This window comes from Pseudorasbora parva, chromosome 17, assembly GCF_024679245.1.
Source record: "Pseudorasbora parva isolate DD20220531a chromosome 17, ASM2467924v1, whole genome shotgun sequence".
NCBI lineage: Eukaryota > Metazoa > Chordata > Actinopteri > Cypriniformes > Gobionidae > Pseudorasbora > Pseudorasbora parva.
In genome coordinates this window covers 18,564,074-18,579,747 of record NC_090188.1, presented here as the reverse complement: position 1 = coordinate 18,579,747, position 15,674 = coordinate 18,564,074, and the positions used below count along the sequence as shown (strand labels likewise).

The window sequence follows — 15,674 nt, the reverse complement described above, 5'->3', positions numbered from 1 at the left end:
CTAAATATGATGAGTCCCTTGAGTGAGACCTCATTCTTAAAATAAGACTGTGAGAACAGCATTGAGAGTTCAATTATACAAAAAAAACCTGTACTGTATTGAAGTCAAAACAAATTATTTAAACATTATCAGAAAAATATATTTTAAAGAAATTCAGGTGATCAAGGTGATAACTTCTATTTTCAGAAAATATTTTTTTTTTGTAACATTATAAAAGGTTTCTATTTACAATAAATGCTGTTCTTTTTATTGATTAAGGAATCCTGACAAAGAACAATCATGGTTTCCTCAACGTATTAATAGGGAGAAATGTTTCTTGAGGAGCAAAGCATTATCTTAAAATGATTTCTGAAGGATCATGTGACACTGGAGACTGAAGTAATGTAATAAGTGATGAAAAAGTAATTTTAAATTGCAATACTATTCTACAATATTTATGTTCTTACTGTATTTTAATCAAATAAATTACTTATTTCAAAAACAAAGAAAATGTTGATGATTTATCCTGTTTCTACTCACAGTAGGGTAATATGTATAGAACTTAATAAAACACTTAAAAATTATAACTTTATGTTTAGTTGGACAGCATAAGAAGTATTTTCTTGTCTTAATGTTCCGATAGATTTCCAATTATGTTTTATTAAGAATTTTACCAATAAAGGCTCTCAGAATGGGCACTATAAAGATGATTATGATCTAATTTGTTTGTTTGTTGTGTGTATCTGTTTTGCTGTTCTCATGAGCAGGTCACTTCTGCTGCACGCATTTTGCTGAAGAACCCTGGCAACCAGGCTGCATACGAGCACTTTGAGACCATGAAGAACCAATGGATTGACAACATTGAAAAAATGACCAGTAAAAGCTCCTTCTTTTAATCAGCAGAAAGCATCAAAAAGAAAAGTACCACATCAAATCTTTTTAAAATCTTTATTTCAGGTCTTGTGGATGAAGCCATTGACACAAAATCCCTCTTGGATGCTTCAGAGGAGGCCATTAAGAAAGACATTGATAAATGCCGGGTGGCAATGGCTAACGTTCAGCCCCAGATGTTGGTTGCAGGGGCAACCAGCATTGCCCGGCGGGCTAATAGGGTACTTCTGGTGGCCAAGCGGGAAGTGGAAAACTCAGAAGACCCTAAATTCAGAGAACTGGTTAAAGCTGCTTCAGATGATCTTGGTAGAACCATCTCACCCATGGTTATGGCTGCTAAAGCAGTGGCAGGAAACATCCAGGATCCAGGTCTTTTTTGTACATGTTCTGGATACATTTGTAGAAAACCTGTTAAAAACCTGCTGCATCTGACAAAATTCTTCTCATGAGCAGGTTTGCAAAAGAGCTTCCTGGACTCTGGCTACAGGATATTGGCTGCTGTTGGGAAAGTCAGGGAAGCCTTCCAGCCTCAGGAGCCTGAGTTTCCACCTCCACCTCCAGACCTGGATCAGCTGCATGTAAGTGTACACTCAATTTAGGACTGTTTCAAAACAGATCTGTCATCATTTACTTACCTCTGTGCCATAATAAACCCATATGACTCTGTCAGGTCAATGATGATCAGGCTCCTCCCAAACCACCCCTCCCTGAGGGAGAGGTTCCTCCCCCCAGACCTCCACCCCCAGAGGAGAAAGATGAGGAGTTCCCTGAACAGAAAGCCGGCGAGATGGTGAGCGAGCCGATGATGGTGGCGGCCAGGCAACTTCACGACGAGGCCCGTAAATGGTCCAGCAAAGTGAGTGGATCTACTATATTTTAGACACACACATACACATACATATACCGTTCAAAAGTTTGGGGTCAGTAAGATTGATTTTTTGAAACAATTCAAAATAGGTGAAAATGGACTTCAGCATGGGCGCTTAAAATGGGTCATTAGTGACAGTAAAGACTTTGTTGCAAAATATTTCTATTTCAAATGAATGCTGTTCTTTTGAACATTCTATTTATCAAATTCAGCTTTGCTACCACAGGGATAAATTACTTACAAATATATTAACATAGAAACCGCCCGGTAGTTTTTACTATATTTTTGGTAAAATAAATGCAGTCTTAGTGAGCCTAAGAGACTTCTTTCAAAAAAAAAAAAGCTCAGACCCCATACTTTTAAATGATAATGTACATTTAAATACTATAATAAATAATTAAAAATAATCATAAAATAAAGGGTGAAACTCACAAAGCCTGTCAAGACTCCTAAATGAAAAGGGAAAACAAAAAGATGTGTTTGCGCTTTTGTGTACTGCTCTTTATGATTGTGAAATGTTGCTTCTTTTCAAATCTGAGTGTTTTTGTTATCTTTAACCTGAAATGTGGAAATCTCTGTGATGATTCCAGTTTCAGGGGGAACATGAACGGAAACTGTCATCTATGAGAGACGTGTTTGCATGCTTTATCTCTAACGTTTTTAACAAGTAGATTTAGTCTTTTTTTTACCATAGTGATGGAGCAATACATGATTTTTCTTTGCAGCTGTACCCCAAAAAAAGCATCTGATACGAAACGAGACAGACAGGACTACCCGAATTAACGTTAACTAATGGGAAATCTCTTCCTCAGTGGATGCAATATCAACGGGAACTAGCACGGAGCTGATACAAGCTTATTTCAAAGTCTCTTGTTGGTGATGTAAGCAAAAATACTTATAAAACCCAATCAAGTGACCGCGGTAGTGAAAGCCCACTGGGTGTGTTTGACTTAATTGGTTGTGTCGTTGTCCTTTTGTGGATGTTTCTGTGCTATTTGTTCTACTACTATCATAGTTCAACAATCCTTTATTGGCTTTGTCTTGGTCCTTGTGAATTTTTTTTTCCTTTCATGTTTTTTCCCCTGTCTGTATCTGCACGCAGCCCTATGTTTATTGCTTGTTCAGTTATGATAGTATTCACAAAATAATTCTGTGTAAAAGTAAATTAGGAATAAATGGATTAATGAGATGTTGATATATTGCAGATAGATACATATATACTCTACCATTCAAAAGTTTAGACTAGGTATGATTTTTGTTTATTCTTTAAAAAGTATTTTATATGTACCAAGACTGCATTTCTTAATTCAAAAATACAGTAAAAACTTAACATTTTTGAAATATTATTACAATTTAAAATAGCTATTTATTGTAGAATTGCAATTTTAATATATTAATTATATGTAATTTATGTATGTGATGGCAAAGCTGAATTTTCAGCATCATTACTCCAGTCTTCAGTGTCACATCATCCTTCAGAAATCATTCTAATATGATGATTTGCTGCTCAAGAAACGCTTCTTTTTCACACTATAAAAAAATTGTTGGTTTTTGTTGGTTTAACTTTAAAAAGTAAGTAACCTGGTTGCCTTAAAATGTTGAGTTTATTGAAATTAAAAATTTGAGTTGATACAATGAAGGAAATGTATTTAATAAATAGAAACTCAAAATATTATTGTATCTGAACCACATAAAAAAATTATGAAAATAGCACTATTTGGCATGTTTCACTGCGTCATCAGAAATAAAACACACACAATTACCCAATATGCTTACAAAATCTTTTAATAATATTTTAATAAAGGTTGTCGAATCTCAATTTTTTTTACCTTGTATCAACTCAAGATTTTAATTACAATGAACTCAATGAAATTTTCAGGTAACCAGGTAACTTTTTTTCTAAATAATTCTTTACAGTGCAGGATTCTTAGATTTACAAAAGTTCAAATAGCATTTATCTGAAATAGAAATCTTTCATAAAATATAAATGTCCCTTTTGATCAATTGAATGTATTTTTGCTGAATAAAAGTAGCAATTTCTTAAAAACCTTTCCTTATTGACCCCAACTTTAAAAATATATATTCTGTTTATGCTCTATAATATTAGAATCTATAAATAGCTTTTTTTTGTGTGTGAGAACAGTTTCTAAAAATAATTACAAATCTTTATCTTTATAATAAACAAATATACATTTTTTAAAAATTATTTTTCAAAAAGAAAAAATATTTTGTCAGTTAGAAACTGAAGGACAATCTCTATATCATCATTTTAAAATGATCAATTTTTTTTAGGTTAAGTACCTTTCAAGCTAAAATGTAAACTTGTTCAATCTCCACAAGCTGTCAAAGTTGCTTTTTTATAGACAACCCATCATGTCCTGATGGGGGCTTTACTTGTTTGCTCTCTGTCGATATTAACCACCCAGTTTTCATCATCAACTTTACATGAGAATATATCAGTTACATGATTTTCAGCTGACATTATAAAACCTGTGGCAAGCGTTACCCATCAGGACCCAGAATGCTGCCTCTCCCAATCATCCTAAACCCAGCCTTTCCCGCAATCATGACCTGGGATCCTTCATCCAGTGCCTCTCGTACTAACTCTGTCCTTCTTTCTCCATGCTGGCTCCCCCCCGCCCACCTCCTCCTCCCCAGCCTCCCCAGCCTCCCCAGCCTGAGGTGACAGACGAGGGTTTTGAGGCCGCTGAGGCGGAGGTAGATATAGACGATGAGGATGAATTCACAGACAACGAGGATGATTATGAGCCAGAGCTGCTCTTAATGTCTTCCAATCAGCCAGTTAACCAGCCCATTCTGGCCGCTGCGCAGTCTTTGCACCAGGAGGCTCGCAAGTGGTCCAGTAAGGTACACCGTTTTCCGGCCCAGGCGGGCCGCAGCATCCCTTCTGCATCCAGATATTACTATGGGAATGCTGAAACCAGATAGCTGCTGCTGCTGCTGTTATTGCTTCACACTTGGGTCCGGTGTGGTTTTTTTGCTGCTGGGGTTGCCAATGACCGCAAAAGGAATGGCAAGTTTGTTGTGCATTTCTTGGACAAACTGATACTGGCTTCACAAGTCACTTCCCTGCTCATTTCTGATAGTATCATACCTCTGTGCCTCGGTTTGAACAAGGAACCATTCACTCAACCGCTGCTGCCAAACACTCTGCTTTTGCCAACCTGTGAAGCCATGGATGACAGTTTCCCAATGACTTCAGAATTACACGTTGAAGTCATGTCACATGCCTGTTTGTTTGTTGTGCACTCTTTTTCTAACCCTTTAAATGAACCATGTCAAAGCCATTGTAGGTTGATATATTTTAACACACTGAAACTCATGCATGCCTGTGTACAAACGTAATTGCCTCACTAAAGGAAAATGCAGAATTCTACTCAAGGTATAATGATCAAATATAGGTATTTTTTTATATTTATTAGAATGGGGATTATTCATTAGACGAGCACCGTATTGTTGACAAGTTGGAGAAAACTGGTCAAAGCTGCAGTCCGTAACTTTTTGCGCTCTAGCGGTTAATAAACATATTTTAGAGATTTTAGATTCATGCTGTTTATGTCTTTGACAAGTCACAAAGGGACTGTGCTCCTCCGCAAGCAGTTTCTACCAGACCGGTCTGAAATAGTCCCAAAATAAACACTTTAAAAGTGTACCATAATGATTCAGGGTAAAACAAAAACACAGTTTGGAAAATTGATTCATGTTGTATATTCTCATTATGTAATTTTTGTAAATATTGAACACAAAAAAAAGTTATAAACAGCAGCTTTAAGTACAATTCAAGCTGAAATGTTAACTTGTTTAATTGTTTAACCATTAAAATGAACCATGTTAAAGCCATTTAATTCCCTCAAGCCAAAAGTATATATACAAAAAGGGTCACGATTAAAAAATCATGTTTCCACTTGATTTTCAAGTTTTGTATACTGCAAATATGACTTAAATGCCTCAACGAGTACCTAGAGTGTGCACAGGAATAGTAGCGATATGAAAACTGCAAACCGTAATGCATGAGGGCGCAAACATTTTTTGTGCGCAATATGTTTCTTGTGTGCGCAAAAAAATCAGGTGTATTAGTGCACTGTAAAAAATTATTTTAAAAAAGTTACCTGGTTGCCTTAAAATTTTGAGTTCATTGAAATTAAACATTTCAGTTAATACAATGAACCTTTTTGAGAATCGAAAACCTTTACTTAAATATTAAAAGATTTTATTTTTTAAAAGAAGCATATTGGGTAATTGTGTATGTTTTATTTGTGATGACGCAGTGAAAAATGCCAAATTGTGATGATTTATCACATTTTTTATGTGGTTCAGATACAATAATATTTTGAGTTTCTATTTATTAAACCAATTTGCTTCATTGTATCAACTAATTTTTTTTTATTTCAACAAACTCAAAATTTTAAGGCAACCAGGTTACTTACTTTTTTATGTTAAACCAAATATTATTTTACAGTGTGGCTCCGTGATTATCTGTTGTTGAAGCCTCGCTACATTAGGCTTATTTTTACATAGCGTGATGTTTCCCAAATATAGGAAAAATTAGTCTTCTTCTCAAAAAACGTGATGAACCTATAGGCCTACTAATTTGAAAAAGGCATGATTGATGTGCGCTGGATTAACGTGAAGTGATTCTAAACATAGTGTTTGTCTAACTGACATTTTACAAGGTTATAGATTGAAGTTAGATAGTTATAGCTATATTATCAACAATCACAGATTAAGAACAGGCCAAAATGATATACATGATTAATGTGTGACTGTAGGATCAGTTGGATTTTTGTAGGTACTTTTGACATTTTACCTGTGTTGGCCAAAGTATGCCTGCAGTCAAACCCTTATTTAAAGTCCTTGTGCTCTTAGGGTAATGACATCATTGGAGCTGCTAAGCGCATGGCCCTGCTCATGGCAGAGATGTCTCGTCTGGTACGCGGAGGCAGCGGAAATAAACGCGCCCTTATCCAGTGCGCCAAGGACATCGCCAAGGCCTCCGACGAGGTCACGCGGCTGGCTAAAGAGGTAGCCAAGCAATGCACAGACAAACGGATTCGCACAAACCTGTTGCAGGTCAGTGGCACAAATATCATGCGTTTAGTTTTTTCAAATCAGCTTACTTTGTCACTCAGCTCCGGAATTTTTATTGCAGGTTTGTGAGCGTATCCCAACTATCAGCACTCAGCTGAAGATCCTGTCCACAGTAAAGGCCACTATGCTGGGACGTACAAACATCAGTGAGGAAGAATCCGAGCAGGTGAGGGCAAGGCACATTTACAGCCATCTTAAATGAAGAATGTATTGAACTTTATTAGAACTAAATTGATTGCGTTTGTTTTTAAGGCCACTGAGATGCTCGTGCACAATGCGCAGAACCTCATGCAGTCCGTGAAGGAGACTGTCAGAGAAGCAGAAGCCGCCTCCATCAAGATCCGCACCGACGCAGGGTTCACTCTCCGCTGGGTCAGAAAGACCCCCTGGTATCAGTAAACTGAGGACTAGTTGTTTTCACTAGAAATTCGAATCCTTGCCTTTTCAGACGTGTGAGATCTGATGAGTGGTGGCATGAGGAAAGGATCTAATCCTTAAACTTTTGGACATCAGCGTTCGGTTCTAGTTTCAGGGCGACTGGTATTACTTATTTTTATTTACTTGCTGGGTACTTAGTACACTTATTTTGTCTTTACGGAGGCTATTTTTGTCCTGAAAGTTTGCTGTAGTTACCTTTATCTCACTACGGAGGTATAGTGTAGGAGTACACAGGAAGCATATTTTTTAAATATATATTTTTTGGTATGTTGGGTTTCCAAATTCCAGGTACATATATATTTTTTGCATGAAGAAGTTTTCTATTTTATATCGGAGAAATATGGTATTATGACTTAAATGCCTCTCTTGAACAATGTTGGAGTTCATGATGAAATTTACTTTCAATTAGTTTTTGACAATTCAATTTTCTTATTGAAAATGTATATATTTTTACTTCTATTTCATCAGATCATTATCACAGGTCATGCTTTAGTCACAAAAATACAACAAATAGTGTTGTAAAGCTTTACGTTGATTAAAAAAAAAAAAAGGTTTTATGGCAGGCTGTTTTAAGTTATAATTCACTATAATTAACTGTTCTTAGCTCATATTTATAATAAACTTTTGCTTAGCTATTTATTAAACAGGATATTGCCTTTTTTGATAGGTCATGCCATTACAGAGATGTATTTTGCATGGCATGGTTGATGCCAAAGATTTTGTTTTTTTACACTTAATTTTCACTAGCTAACAAATAAACACATTTATCATGTAAATCTACATAGACGTGTGAAAGCCTGGATAGTTAACGCTGAAATAATTTTTCCTTTCACACTTCACTCTTTCTGTTTGTGCTTGCGAGAGAGTGAATCATTTTTCGAGATTTCTTATACTCCTTTCAGAAGAAAAGCACAATCCTCACAACAGTTGAACTGTTCTCTCTTAGCTTAGTCTTTTTAGTTTACAGCTGTAATTTTGACATTTCTCTCAAGTGTGATCATTTTCAACTGTAGTATATTGATGATGGAGTTGTCTTAATGTATCTTACTTTTGGATTGAATGGGTAACAAGACCCAGGTGGCTTGTTGATACCTATGTGTTTGGAGATGCTTAAATGCCAAAATGAAAATTCGTTCATCACTCACCCTTGTTTCATTATAAAAAAGTTTAAAATATATTAAAAAAAAAAAAAGGTCCATGCAGTGAAAGTCAATGGGGTCCAAACATGTTGTTTTGGACATCCTTGACTTTCAGTGTATGGACAGAAAAACGGATTTCTTAATAAATTGCATTTTTAATTTTGTGTGGAAATTGTGCAATTCTAGTATGGAAAGCTCAGTAGCACAAGCTCATCACCTTTAGCTTAATATGCACACTGAATGTGTACAGCTACAGTAAAACTTTATCATGATGCTTCACTGCCTTGCATTGACTTAAAACACTACCTATAACATACATATAAAAGATTACATTTCAGCCCCCACTATAGTGCCTCGTTGTGAAAGTTTACAGGGCTATATTTGTATGTGTAATAGCATGTTTTGGGTTCCAATGACATTTAGAAAGAGTGAAAATACTGCTTTGTGAATGTATATATGACACTAATGTTGACTTTTTTTGTCAGTGTCACCTAGAAAAACATCTTATGTGCCTCAGATGAATAAAAAAGTTCTGTTAGGTGTTTCGTTTGAAAACTTGTCAATAAAAGGACAAGTTACTGACTCATTTGTTAAAGGTACTGCACTTCCATTATTACACAAAGATTAAAGGACTCATTTGATATTAACATCCAACTCCAAGACATTCATTATTAATACTTTTCAAGTATATTCAAGTCAGACACAAAAAAAGACCATGGTTTGTTTGGAAACTTTATAAATCTGAAGGCTTTTGGTTTAAATACACATCTTAAAATGCAGTTAAGCAGTTCCCTTGACATTTTTATAAAATAATGCAATAATGTGTTATTTGTGCAAATCCTCAAAGCTTCATTTAGGTGGCAGACGTGCACACCTGTGTCACTTCAGGTCAGCGTAACAGAACAGATTTTATCACGTGCTCTTAATGGCTCTATAGTGCTTGCATGTGACCAATTCTCTATTCAGCAGATACAAGTGTTATTCACCTCTGAGCAGTGATGTGCTTGTGTAGTAGTAGTAGATAAGTAGAGCATCATTGTAAATCACTATAAGCACGGCAGTGCTTTCAAAGAAAGGCCATTTTTCCCATTCAAAGGCCACTGGACTAAAAGAAGGTACATGGCAAAAATGTATATGAAAAATAAGGAGTACTGTGTATATGTGCAGAAACTCAGGTATTGTTTTGTGCCAATAACAAAGATTGTAGCACAGTTATGTGAATAGAAAATATCTTCAATCATTCTCAAATTCCCCTACCTAAAACAGATGTTTTCTGTGATAACATGACAACATGTGAATGCAGTGTTAACTGTAACATGAAGAATCCTTGTTTTTGATGGCACAGAGCTAAGCGTTCCTGGCAGAGATGTACTGTACCTTAAATCCAGCCTTAAACAGTTTTAATACATTAATGGAATGTTATTGATATGAAGATAAAGATTCACCAAGAAAAACTCTCCCAATTCTCTGCAGTGGAAAGATGTTCACTTCTTGCAAATTGCCAGTTACTTTCCACAAAACAAAGAAAGATAAATATTACAATAACAAATGTAACTGATGTTTAAAAAAAAAACGAGATTGTGCACAATGTTGCAATTCTGTATGATTTGTCACTTAGAAAATGGCACCTCTAATAAACTTTTGGCATGTCATTGTGATATTCTGCAGACAGCCTCATGTCCTGACCTGGAACTTCCCAGCTTTGGTCACATATTTCACACCCTTGAATGGTTTATATTTCTCTCCGTACATGTCTAGACGATTCACTTTCAATCCTGTGAAGCAGAAGAGAGTGAAGTAAGCATAACTGCATTTATGTAGCATTTTAAGTACATTAAGTACAACTAAGTACATTTGTGGCATTGACTTGTAAACTCTTTGTATAAAAGATAAGAACATTTTAAAATAAAGTAAAATGAAAAATGTTAAAAGTAAAAATATTAATTTAAAATAACACCATTCTATTTTAATATATTTTAAAATGTAATTTATGGCTAAGGTAAATTAAATAATATATACAGAATATATATAATAACAAAGCAGTATTTAAAATATATATTTTGGTAACATTATAAATGTATTTACTGTTATTTTTTTATCAATTCAATGCACCCTTGCTGAAAAAAATGAATTCCTTTATATATATATATATATATATATATATATATATATATATATATGTATGTATATGTATATATATATATATATATATATATATATATATATATATATATATATATATATATATATATATAAAAATCTAAATGACCCCAAAACTTTTAATGTATTATGTCAGCATACACATACAAACATGTGGAAGGAGATGAAAAATATAATAATATAACAAATTAATATTAAATTAAGTTATGGTTATGGCAGGTTATTGTGATTGTTTATCACCAGGTCCTGCTGAATAACGACCAAAGCTGATAAAAGGGCCCTAGCTTACCTGAGATGGCTAACTGCTGGATTTTCAGGTCAATGTTCAGACTTGGGTTCTCCTCTGGTTTAGGAGCTCCAGACTGCAGACTTAGACTTCCTTTTAGGTTGGGAAGCTTTTGGGGATTAAGTTTACCTATGTCCCACGCCAAAATCTAAAAAAAAACAGTGAGAACTATTAGTCAACAACATCAGGAATGACTATGCTGACGACAATGAATAACAACCAATGAAACTGGAAAAGAAATTGTTTATGACCTTTGTGACTGGGTCATAGTTGTAGGTTCCCTGAGTCGCATTGAGGTTGGCACTAAGAATCACTTTAGGCATGTGTATGGTCACTACCAAACACTCCACAGTTTTTCCCATGGTCTGCTTCGGACCCACAGTGATGTCCAGTCTTCCTGAAGATCCAGTCTCAAAGAAACTGATGTTCTGCTTCACATATACCGGGATTGCTACAAGGCTACAGAAACAGATAAAAAGCTTTTGATAGGCAACGTCTAAATCTCTTTAATACATGTTTTAGGTTTAGATTCCTTATCCATTTACTACTCCACATACTTCTGTGCACTGATGTGATATGACATGAGCTGAAAGTTTCCATCAGGGGGAATGAAGGAGATAACTCTCTCACTCTCCCATCTCTTATAACGGACACATGGATGAAAGCTCACGTCGTCAAGGAGTCTGGGGTTCTGTGGATGGAGATCATTTTGCAGAAGACATTAATTTTTTTAATACATATTTGCCATACATTGCCTTTATTTAATACAAGAGCATAAATGCTGCATGCATAATCATTTTTAAATGGGCAAAATGCAGTTTAAAATAGTTTTAGATGTAGTATAATGCAATCTTTTGTCCTTGACCAAGATACTCAATCCTTAGGTTAACTAAAGGAACCAAGTGGCAACACTTGTACTCTGACTCTTCGTTAGGCAAGTTTTTTAGCTTTTATTATGACTATGTTAGCCCTTAATTTACGAATAAGCTACTGTGTTCCAAAACATTGAAAAAAAATCTGAATTTAGTTAATTAGTAAATTAGTAAATTATTATTATTTATTATTATTATTATTTAGGAGAAATAAGCTTAGTCACTCACTTCCGTTACAATTAATTACTGATTTTGATGACATCACAGACTTCACCTTCTCATCAGATCTTCTGTCCAAACAAAATGTTCTCTAGAATCTAAAGCCCGGCCCACCCCCTACACTGATGAAACTGCGTCTGAAATCGGTCAGTTGTTCACATATTTACTAATTTCTACATGATGAAAGGCACATTGCACACTATATATGTGATCAGAAACGATTCAGTGTAAATATGCTTTCAGTTGAGGTGAATGAAGTCACACACACACACACAAATGGCTCTGGTCTAAAGTTAGACTACAGACACTAGTGCGGATCCTATGCGTGAGTCGGCGCAGACAACACACATATCGGACTCATTTAAATTCTGCACAGAATGCTGTATTTCAAAGTGATATGGAGGAGATTATGATGATAAACAGTTAGAGGAAACTGGCTTTATCAAACAGGCTCTAGTCAAACTATAGGCATGTGTATGGTCACTACCAAACACTCCACAGTTTAACAAAAAAATATTAACAAAACGCTATTGGCTGTTTCAAATAAGGCGAGGAGCTGCTAACAGCTGGAGCTGTTTCAGGGGAAATTACGTCAACACATTGAATAATGCGGTGCGTTTGAAGGCACTTCAGCCTTTAAAAATAGTTGAAAAGTACAGATGAATATGATGAAATGCTCTCACCATAAACGAGAGAGTTAGATCTGGCATTCCAGTGAGTTTGACACAAGCATCAATAACTCCCTGGATTTCTGCAAAAACGGTAGTTCCTGAAACAGAAGAGTACACCAGCATTAACCTTGAAATGTAATACAACTCTTGCATTCACATGCACAATCAAACTGAAAAATCAACTGAAATTTAGCACCAAAACCGACTCACCAGACTTATCCAGGATGGCATCGATTTCTTCCACCACATCAAAATAAGCCTCATTATTGGTATATTTAACACCGGCTCTTCTCCATGGGATAGTTGAGAGCTGACCAGTAGGAAGGGTCTCGCCAACATTACTACTGCCTAAAGATTACGAATCAGTTAGATTCCAAACATCATAATGGCATTCACAAAATACACAAGCTTATGATAGTCTTACCTGTGATGGAGTTGACCATCGACCGCAGGATCGTGGGAGGTCTGATAAGTTCTTTCAAGATGTTGGCTTCTGTTGCGAGGGGGAATCCATTATCCAACATTTCCTCCAAGAGTTCGTAGACTATGACCACATTGTCCTTGATAGTGGTCTCAGAACATTCTCCAAAATAATCCTGCATAAATGATTATAAAATACCATATTGTTCAACACTTTTTATGCAAGACAATAAAATGTACGCTAAATTTGGGGTTGTAATGATTTTTTAAATCTTAAATCTTTTCTTTAAAAAAAAAAAAAACTTTTCTATTTGAAAATATTTTAATAATTTATTCCTAATGGCAAAGATGAATGTTCGGCATCATTACGCCAGTCTTCAGCGTCACATGATCCTTCAGAAATCATTCTAAGATCCTGATTTGTTGCTCAAGAAACATTTCTGATTATTATCAATGTTGAAAACAGTGCTACCTAACATTTTTGAGTAAACAATGCTTTTTATTATTATTTAAACAGCATTTATTTTGAAATAAAAATCTTTTATTACATTGTAAATGTTTTGATCAATTGACTGCACCCTTGCTGAATAATATTTTAGGGTGCTATTAACTACTTGCTTATTAGGATGCATATTACTAGGATAATGGCTGTTTATTAGTAAGTATAAAGCACATATTAACGCCTTATTCTGCATGACCTTATTCAATATCCTACCCAATACCTAAACTTAAACACAACAAAAATTTACATACTAACTATTAATAAGCTGTAAGTTAGGAGTTTATTGAGGCAAAAGTCATAGTTAAAATTGAATATGTGTTCCCTGTACTAAAGTGTTAACAAAAGTTAAGTATTAAGTATTAAAAAATCTTGCTGACCCTAAACTTTTTAACAGTAGTGTATGTTTGGTTATATTTTCAACACCGCACTGTCAGTAGTTTTTTTGATACCTGAAATGTCTCTGCGACTCGATGTAGAAATTCTATTACAAAAAGTGGAGGCACTTCTGTTTGGATGACAGAAACAAAGAAGATCTTCTCACGGTAGATGCTTATGAGATAGTGATGAGGGGTGCGGATGACAGGAGGCACATTGTCAGGTTCCACCGCTTTCTCTCGTGCTTCGAAAAAATAATCGCAGACAGAGCGGCTTATGACACTCTTCCAGTGTTTCTCCAGGAATAAATCTCCACCATTGTTTATCAGGAACAAGCTGTGAATCATGGTGAGGGCTGGAAAGTCAATGGAATGAAAACAGGACGATGAGAATGGAAGTTGTGGTGCTAACAGGTATGAGCTAGTATGTTAATCAGTGCAGAGAATATGTTACATACCCATAGTTTATATGCATGTCCAATAATACACATAAAACAATAAAAAACTCAAGTGAATAATAAAAATGTGTCACGAGAACCTTGTGCTACGCTCACTAATGTATTTTCCTACTTATTAATTTAAACCATCTTTGTAATCTTTTTTTATGGCCAATATCCAAATTAAATACTCCATATAAGAAATAAAACAAAATACCTATTACTTGAAGTAATAAGGATAGTGGCTAAAGCAAATAACAAAGACATGACTAAGATAAAGCTAGAGAAAGAGAAACTATAATTGCCAATTTAAGGTACATATACAAGGCTTGTGTTTTATTATATACTATTTATCATAATACACAATATGAGACAAACACGTTTCTGACATATACCAATAAATGTCCAGTTTTAACACTTCAGAACCTGAGACATTTAAACCTATCATAACTTATATATATATTTTTGCAGGCTGCAAATAAACTTGCAACATGCTACTAACATTTTAAAGATAACGCCGGGCTGTGTGATCGATTTCTAGAAAAAACATTCATCTCTCTGAAAATACTATTTAAAAAAACTAAAGCATAAAAGTTATGTTTCCTGAAAGAAGAGGTACAGGATATCCTGTGCACACCGATTATTTGAGGCTAAAATATTCAGGTCAAAAAATACATGCAGCCAGCTGTTCATAACTGCACATATCTAAACTTATTTCTAAATAAAACTTACCTATAGACAGCTGTCTTGATTGATGTTTTCAGGCAATATCCCCCGCTTGTAAATGTGGCAGATGTGTCACTCCTACTTCCCCGATCATGCATCCAAATATACGCCTGGCACGAATTTAAATTTAAGTTTATTTAAAACACACATCGTCGATCCTTTCGGAAATTTCGCGCAATCTTGAAAATGTTAAAATATATTTCTGCAAACCAAGTGCTTGATTAAAGTTTATAATCGATCAGAAATGTTTTTGTTGCTCCGGCAAAACAGAGGGACAGCTATGTGTCTGTGGTAAATTTTCCCTCCACGGCTAGATTTATTCCGAATCGGTTCTTTTGAACAACTCTTTTAAAAAACCGGTTAAATTAGCATATTCACTTTTTTTTTTTAATATCATACTTTTTAATTTAAGTAAAAAATGATGGTTTATTGTAATTTCATGTTTCCCAGTTCAGTTTTCACAGCCACAGCTTAGAAATGTTTAAGTTTAAATGACATACAAATGTCATGCGGTGTCTCAAATTTGCAGTATGTTAATATTTTTGCTATTCTGCTATTAAAGTAACTTTCCCACTGGCTGTCA

The 15,674-nt window shown here is 35.0% G+C and overlaps 2 protein-coding genes across 6 annotated transcripts in view; one reads left to right on the top strand and one right to left on the bottom strand.

Annotated features, from left to right (window-relative positions):
• The window catches only part of vcla (vinculin a), a 51,765-nt gene extending 42,759 nt beyond the window's left edge, over nucleotides 1-9,006 (top strand). For 2 of the 4 annotated variants that reach the window (XM_067422288.1, XM_067422287.1), the window contains exons 15-22: nucleotides 747-855; nucleotides 937-1,239; nucleotides 1,324-1,448; nucleotides 1,541-1,726; nucleotides 4,397-4,606; nucleotides 6,626-6,829; nucleotides 6,909-7,013; nucleotides 7,100-9,006. In XM_067422288.1, the coding sequence (XP_067278389.1) occupies nucleotides 747-855; nucleotides 937-1,239; nucleotides 1,324-1,448; nucleotides 1,541-1,726; nucleotides 4,397-4,606; nucleotides 6,626-6,829; nucleotides 6,909-7,013; nucleotides 7,100-7,246 (1,389 nt within the window). In that variant the 3' untranslated portion in view covers nucleotides 7,247-9,006. The remainder of the gene's footprint in view (nucleotides 1-746; nucleotides 856-936; nucleotides 1,240-1,323; nucleotides 1,449-1,540; nucleotides 1,727-4,396; nucleotides 4,607-6,625; nucleotides 6,830-6,908; nucleotides 7,014-7,099) is intronic. The other 2 variants (XM_067422290.1, XM_067422289.1) reach the window with 1 other exon arrangement.
• Nucleotides 9,007-9,135: 129 nt separating this feature from the next.
• ap3m1 (adaptor related protein complex 3 subunit mu 1) lies at nucleotides 9,136-15,258 on the bottom strand. 2 transcript variants are annotated; one of them, XM_067422293.1, is made up of 10 exons: nucleotides 15,098-15,258; nucleotides 14,004-14,284; nucleotides 13,057-13,228; nucleotides 12,843-12,980; nucleotides 12,645-12,730; nucleotides 11,428-11,561; nucleotides 11,122-11,329; nucleotides 10,874-11,018; nucleotides 10,053-10,199; nucleotides 9,136-9,932 (listed from the first exon to the last, which is right to left on the bottom strand). In XM_067422293.1, the coding sequence occupies exons 2-9, from the start codon at nucleotides 14,274-14,276 to the stop codon at nucleotides 10,099-10,101; spliced, it is 1,257 nt and encodes a 418-aa protein (XP_067278394.1). In that variant the 5' UTR covers nucleotides 14,277-14,284; nucleotides 15,098-15,258; the 3' UTR covers nucleotides 9,136-9,932; nucleotides 10,053-10,098. The 2 variants fall into 2 exon arrangements, with proteins under 2 accessions (XP_067278394.1, XP_067278393.1); XM_067422292.1 differs by having other exon boundaries at nucleotides 9,136-10,199.
• Between the last annotated feature and the right edge of the window lie 416 nt (nucleotides 15,259-15,674).

What these genes read in the sequence shown, in the direction of transcription:
- ap3m1 (XM_067422292.1), bottom strand. Translation starts at nt 14,276, where the DNA reads ATGATTCACAGCTTGTTCCTGATAAACAATGGTGGAGATTTATTCCTG. An exon ending in GATGGTCAACTCCATCACAG is followed by an intron (nt 12,981 to 13,056) that starts GTAAGACTATCA and finishes CGTAATCTTTAG; the next exon opens with GCAGTAGTAATGTTGGCGAG. An exon ending in TGCCATCCTGGATAAGTCTG is followed by an intron (nt 12,731 to 12,842) that starts GTGAGTCGGTTT and finishes CTTCTGTTTCAG; the next exon opens with GAACTACCGTTTTTGCAGAA.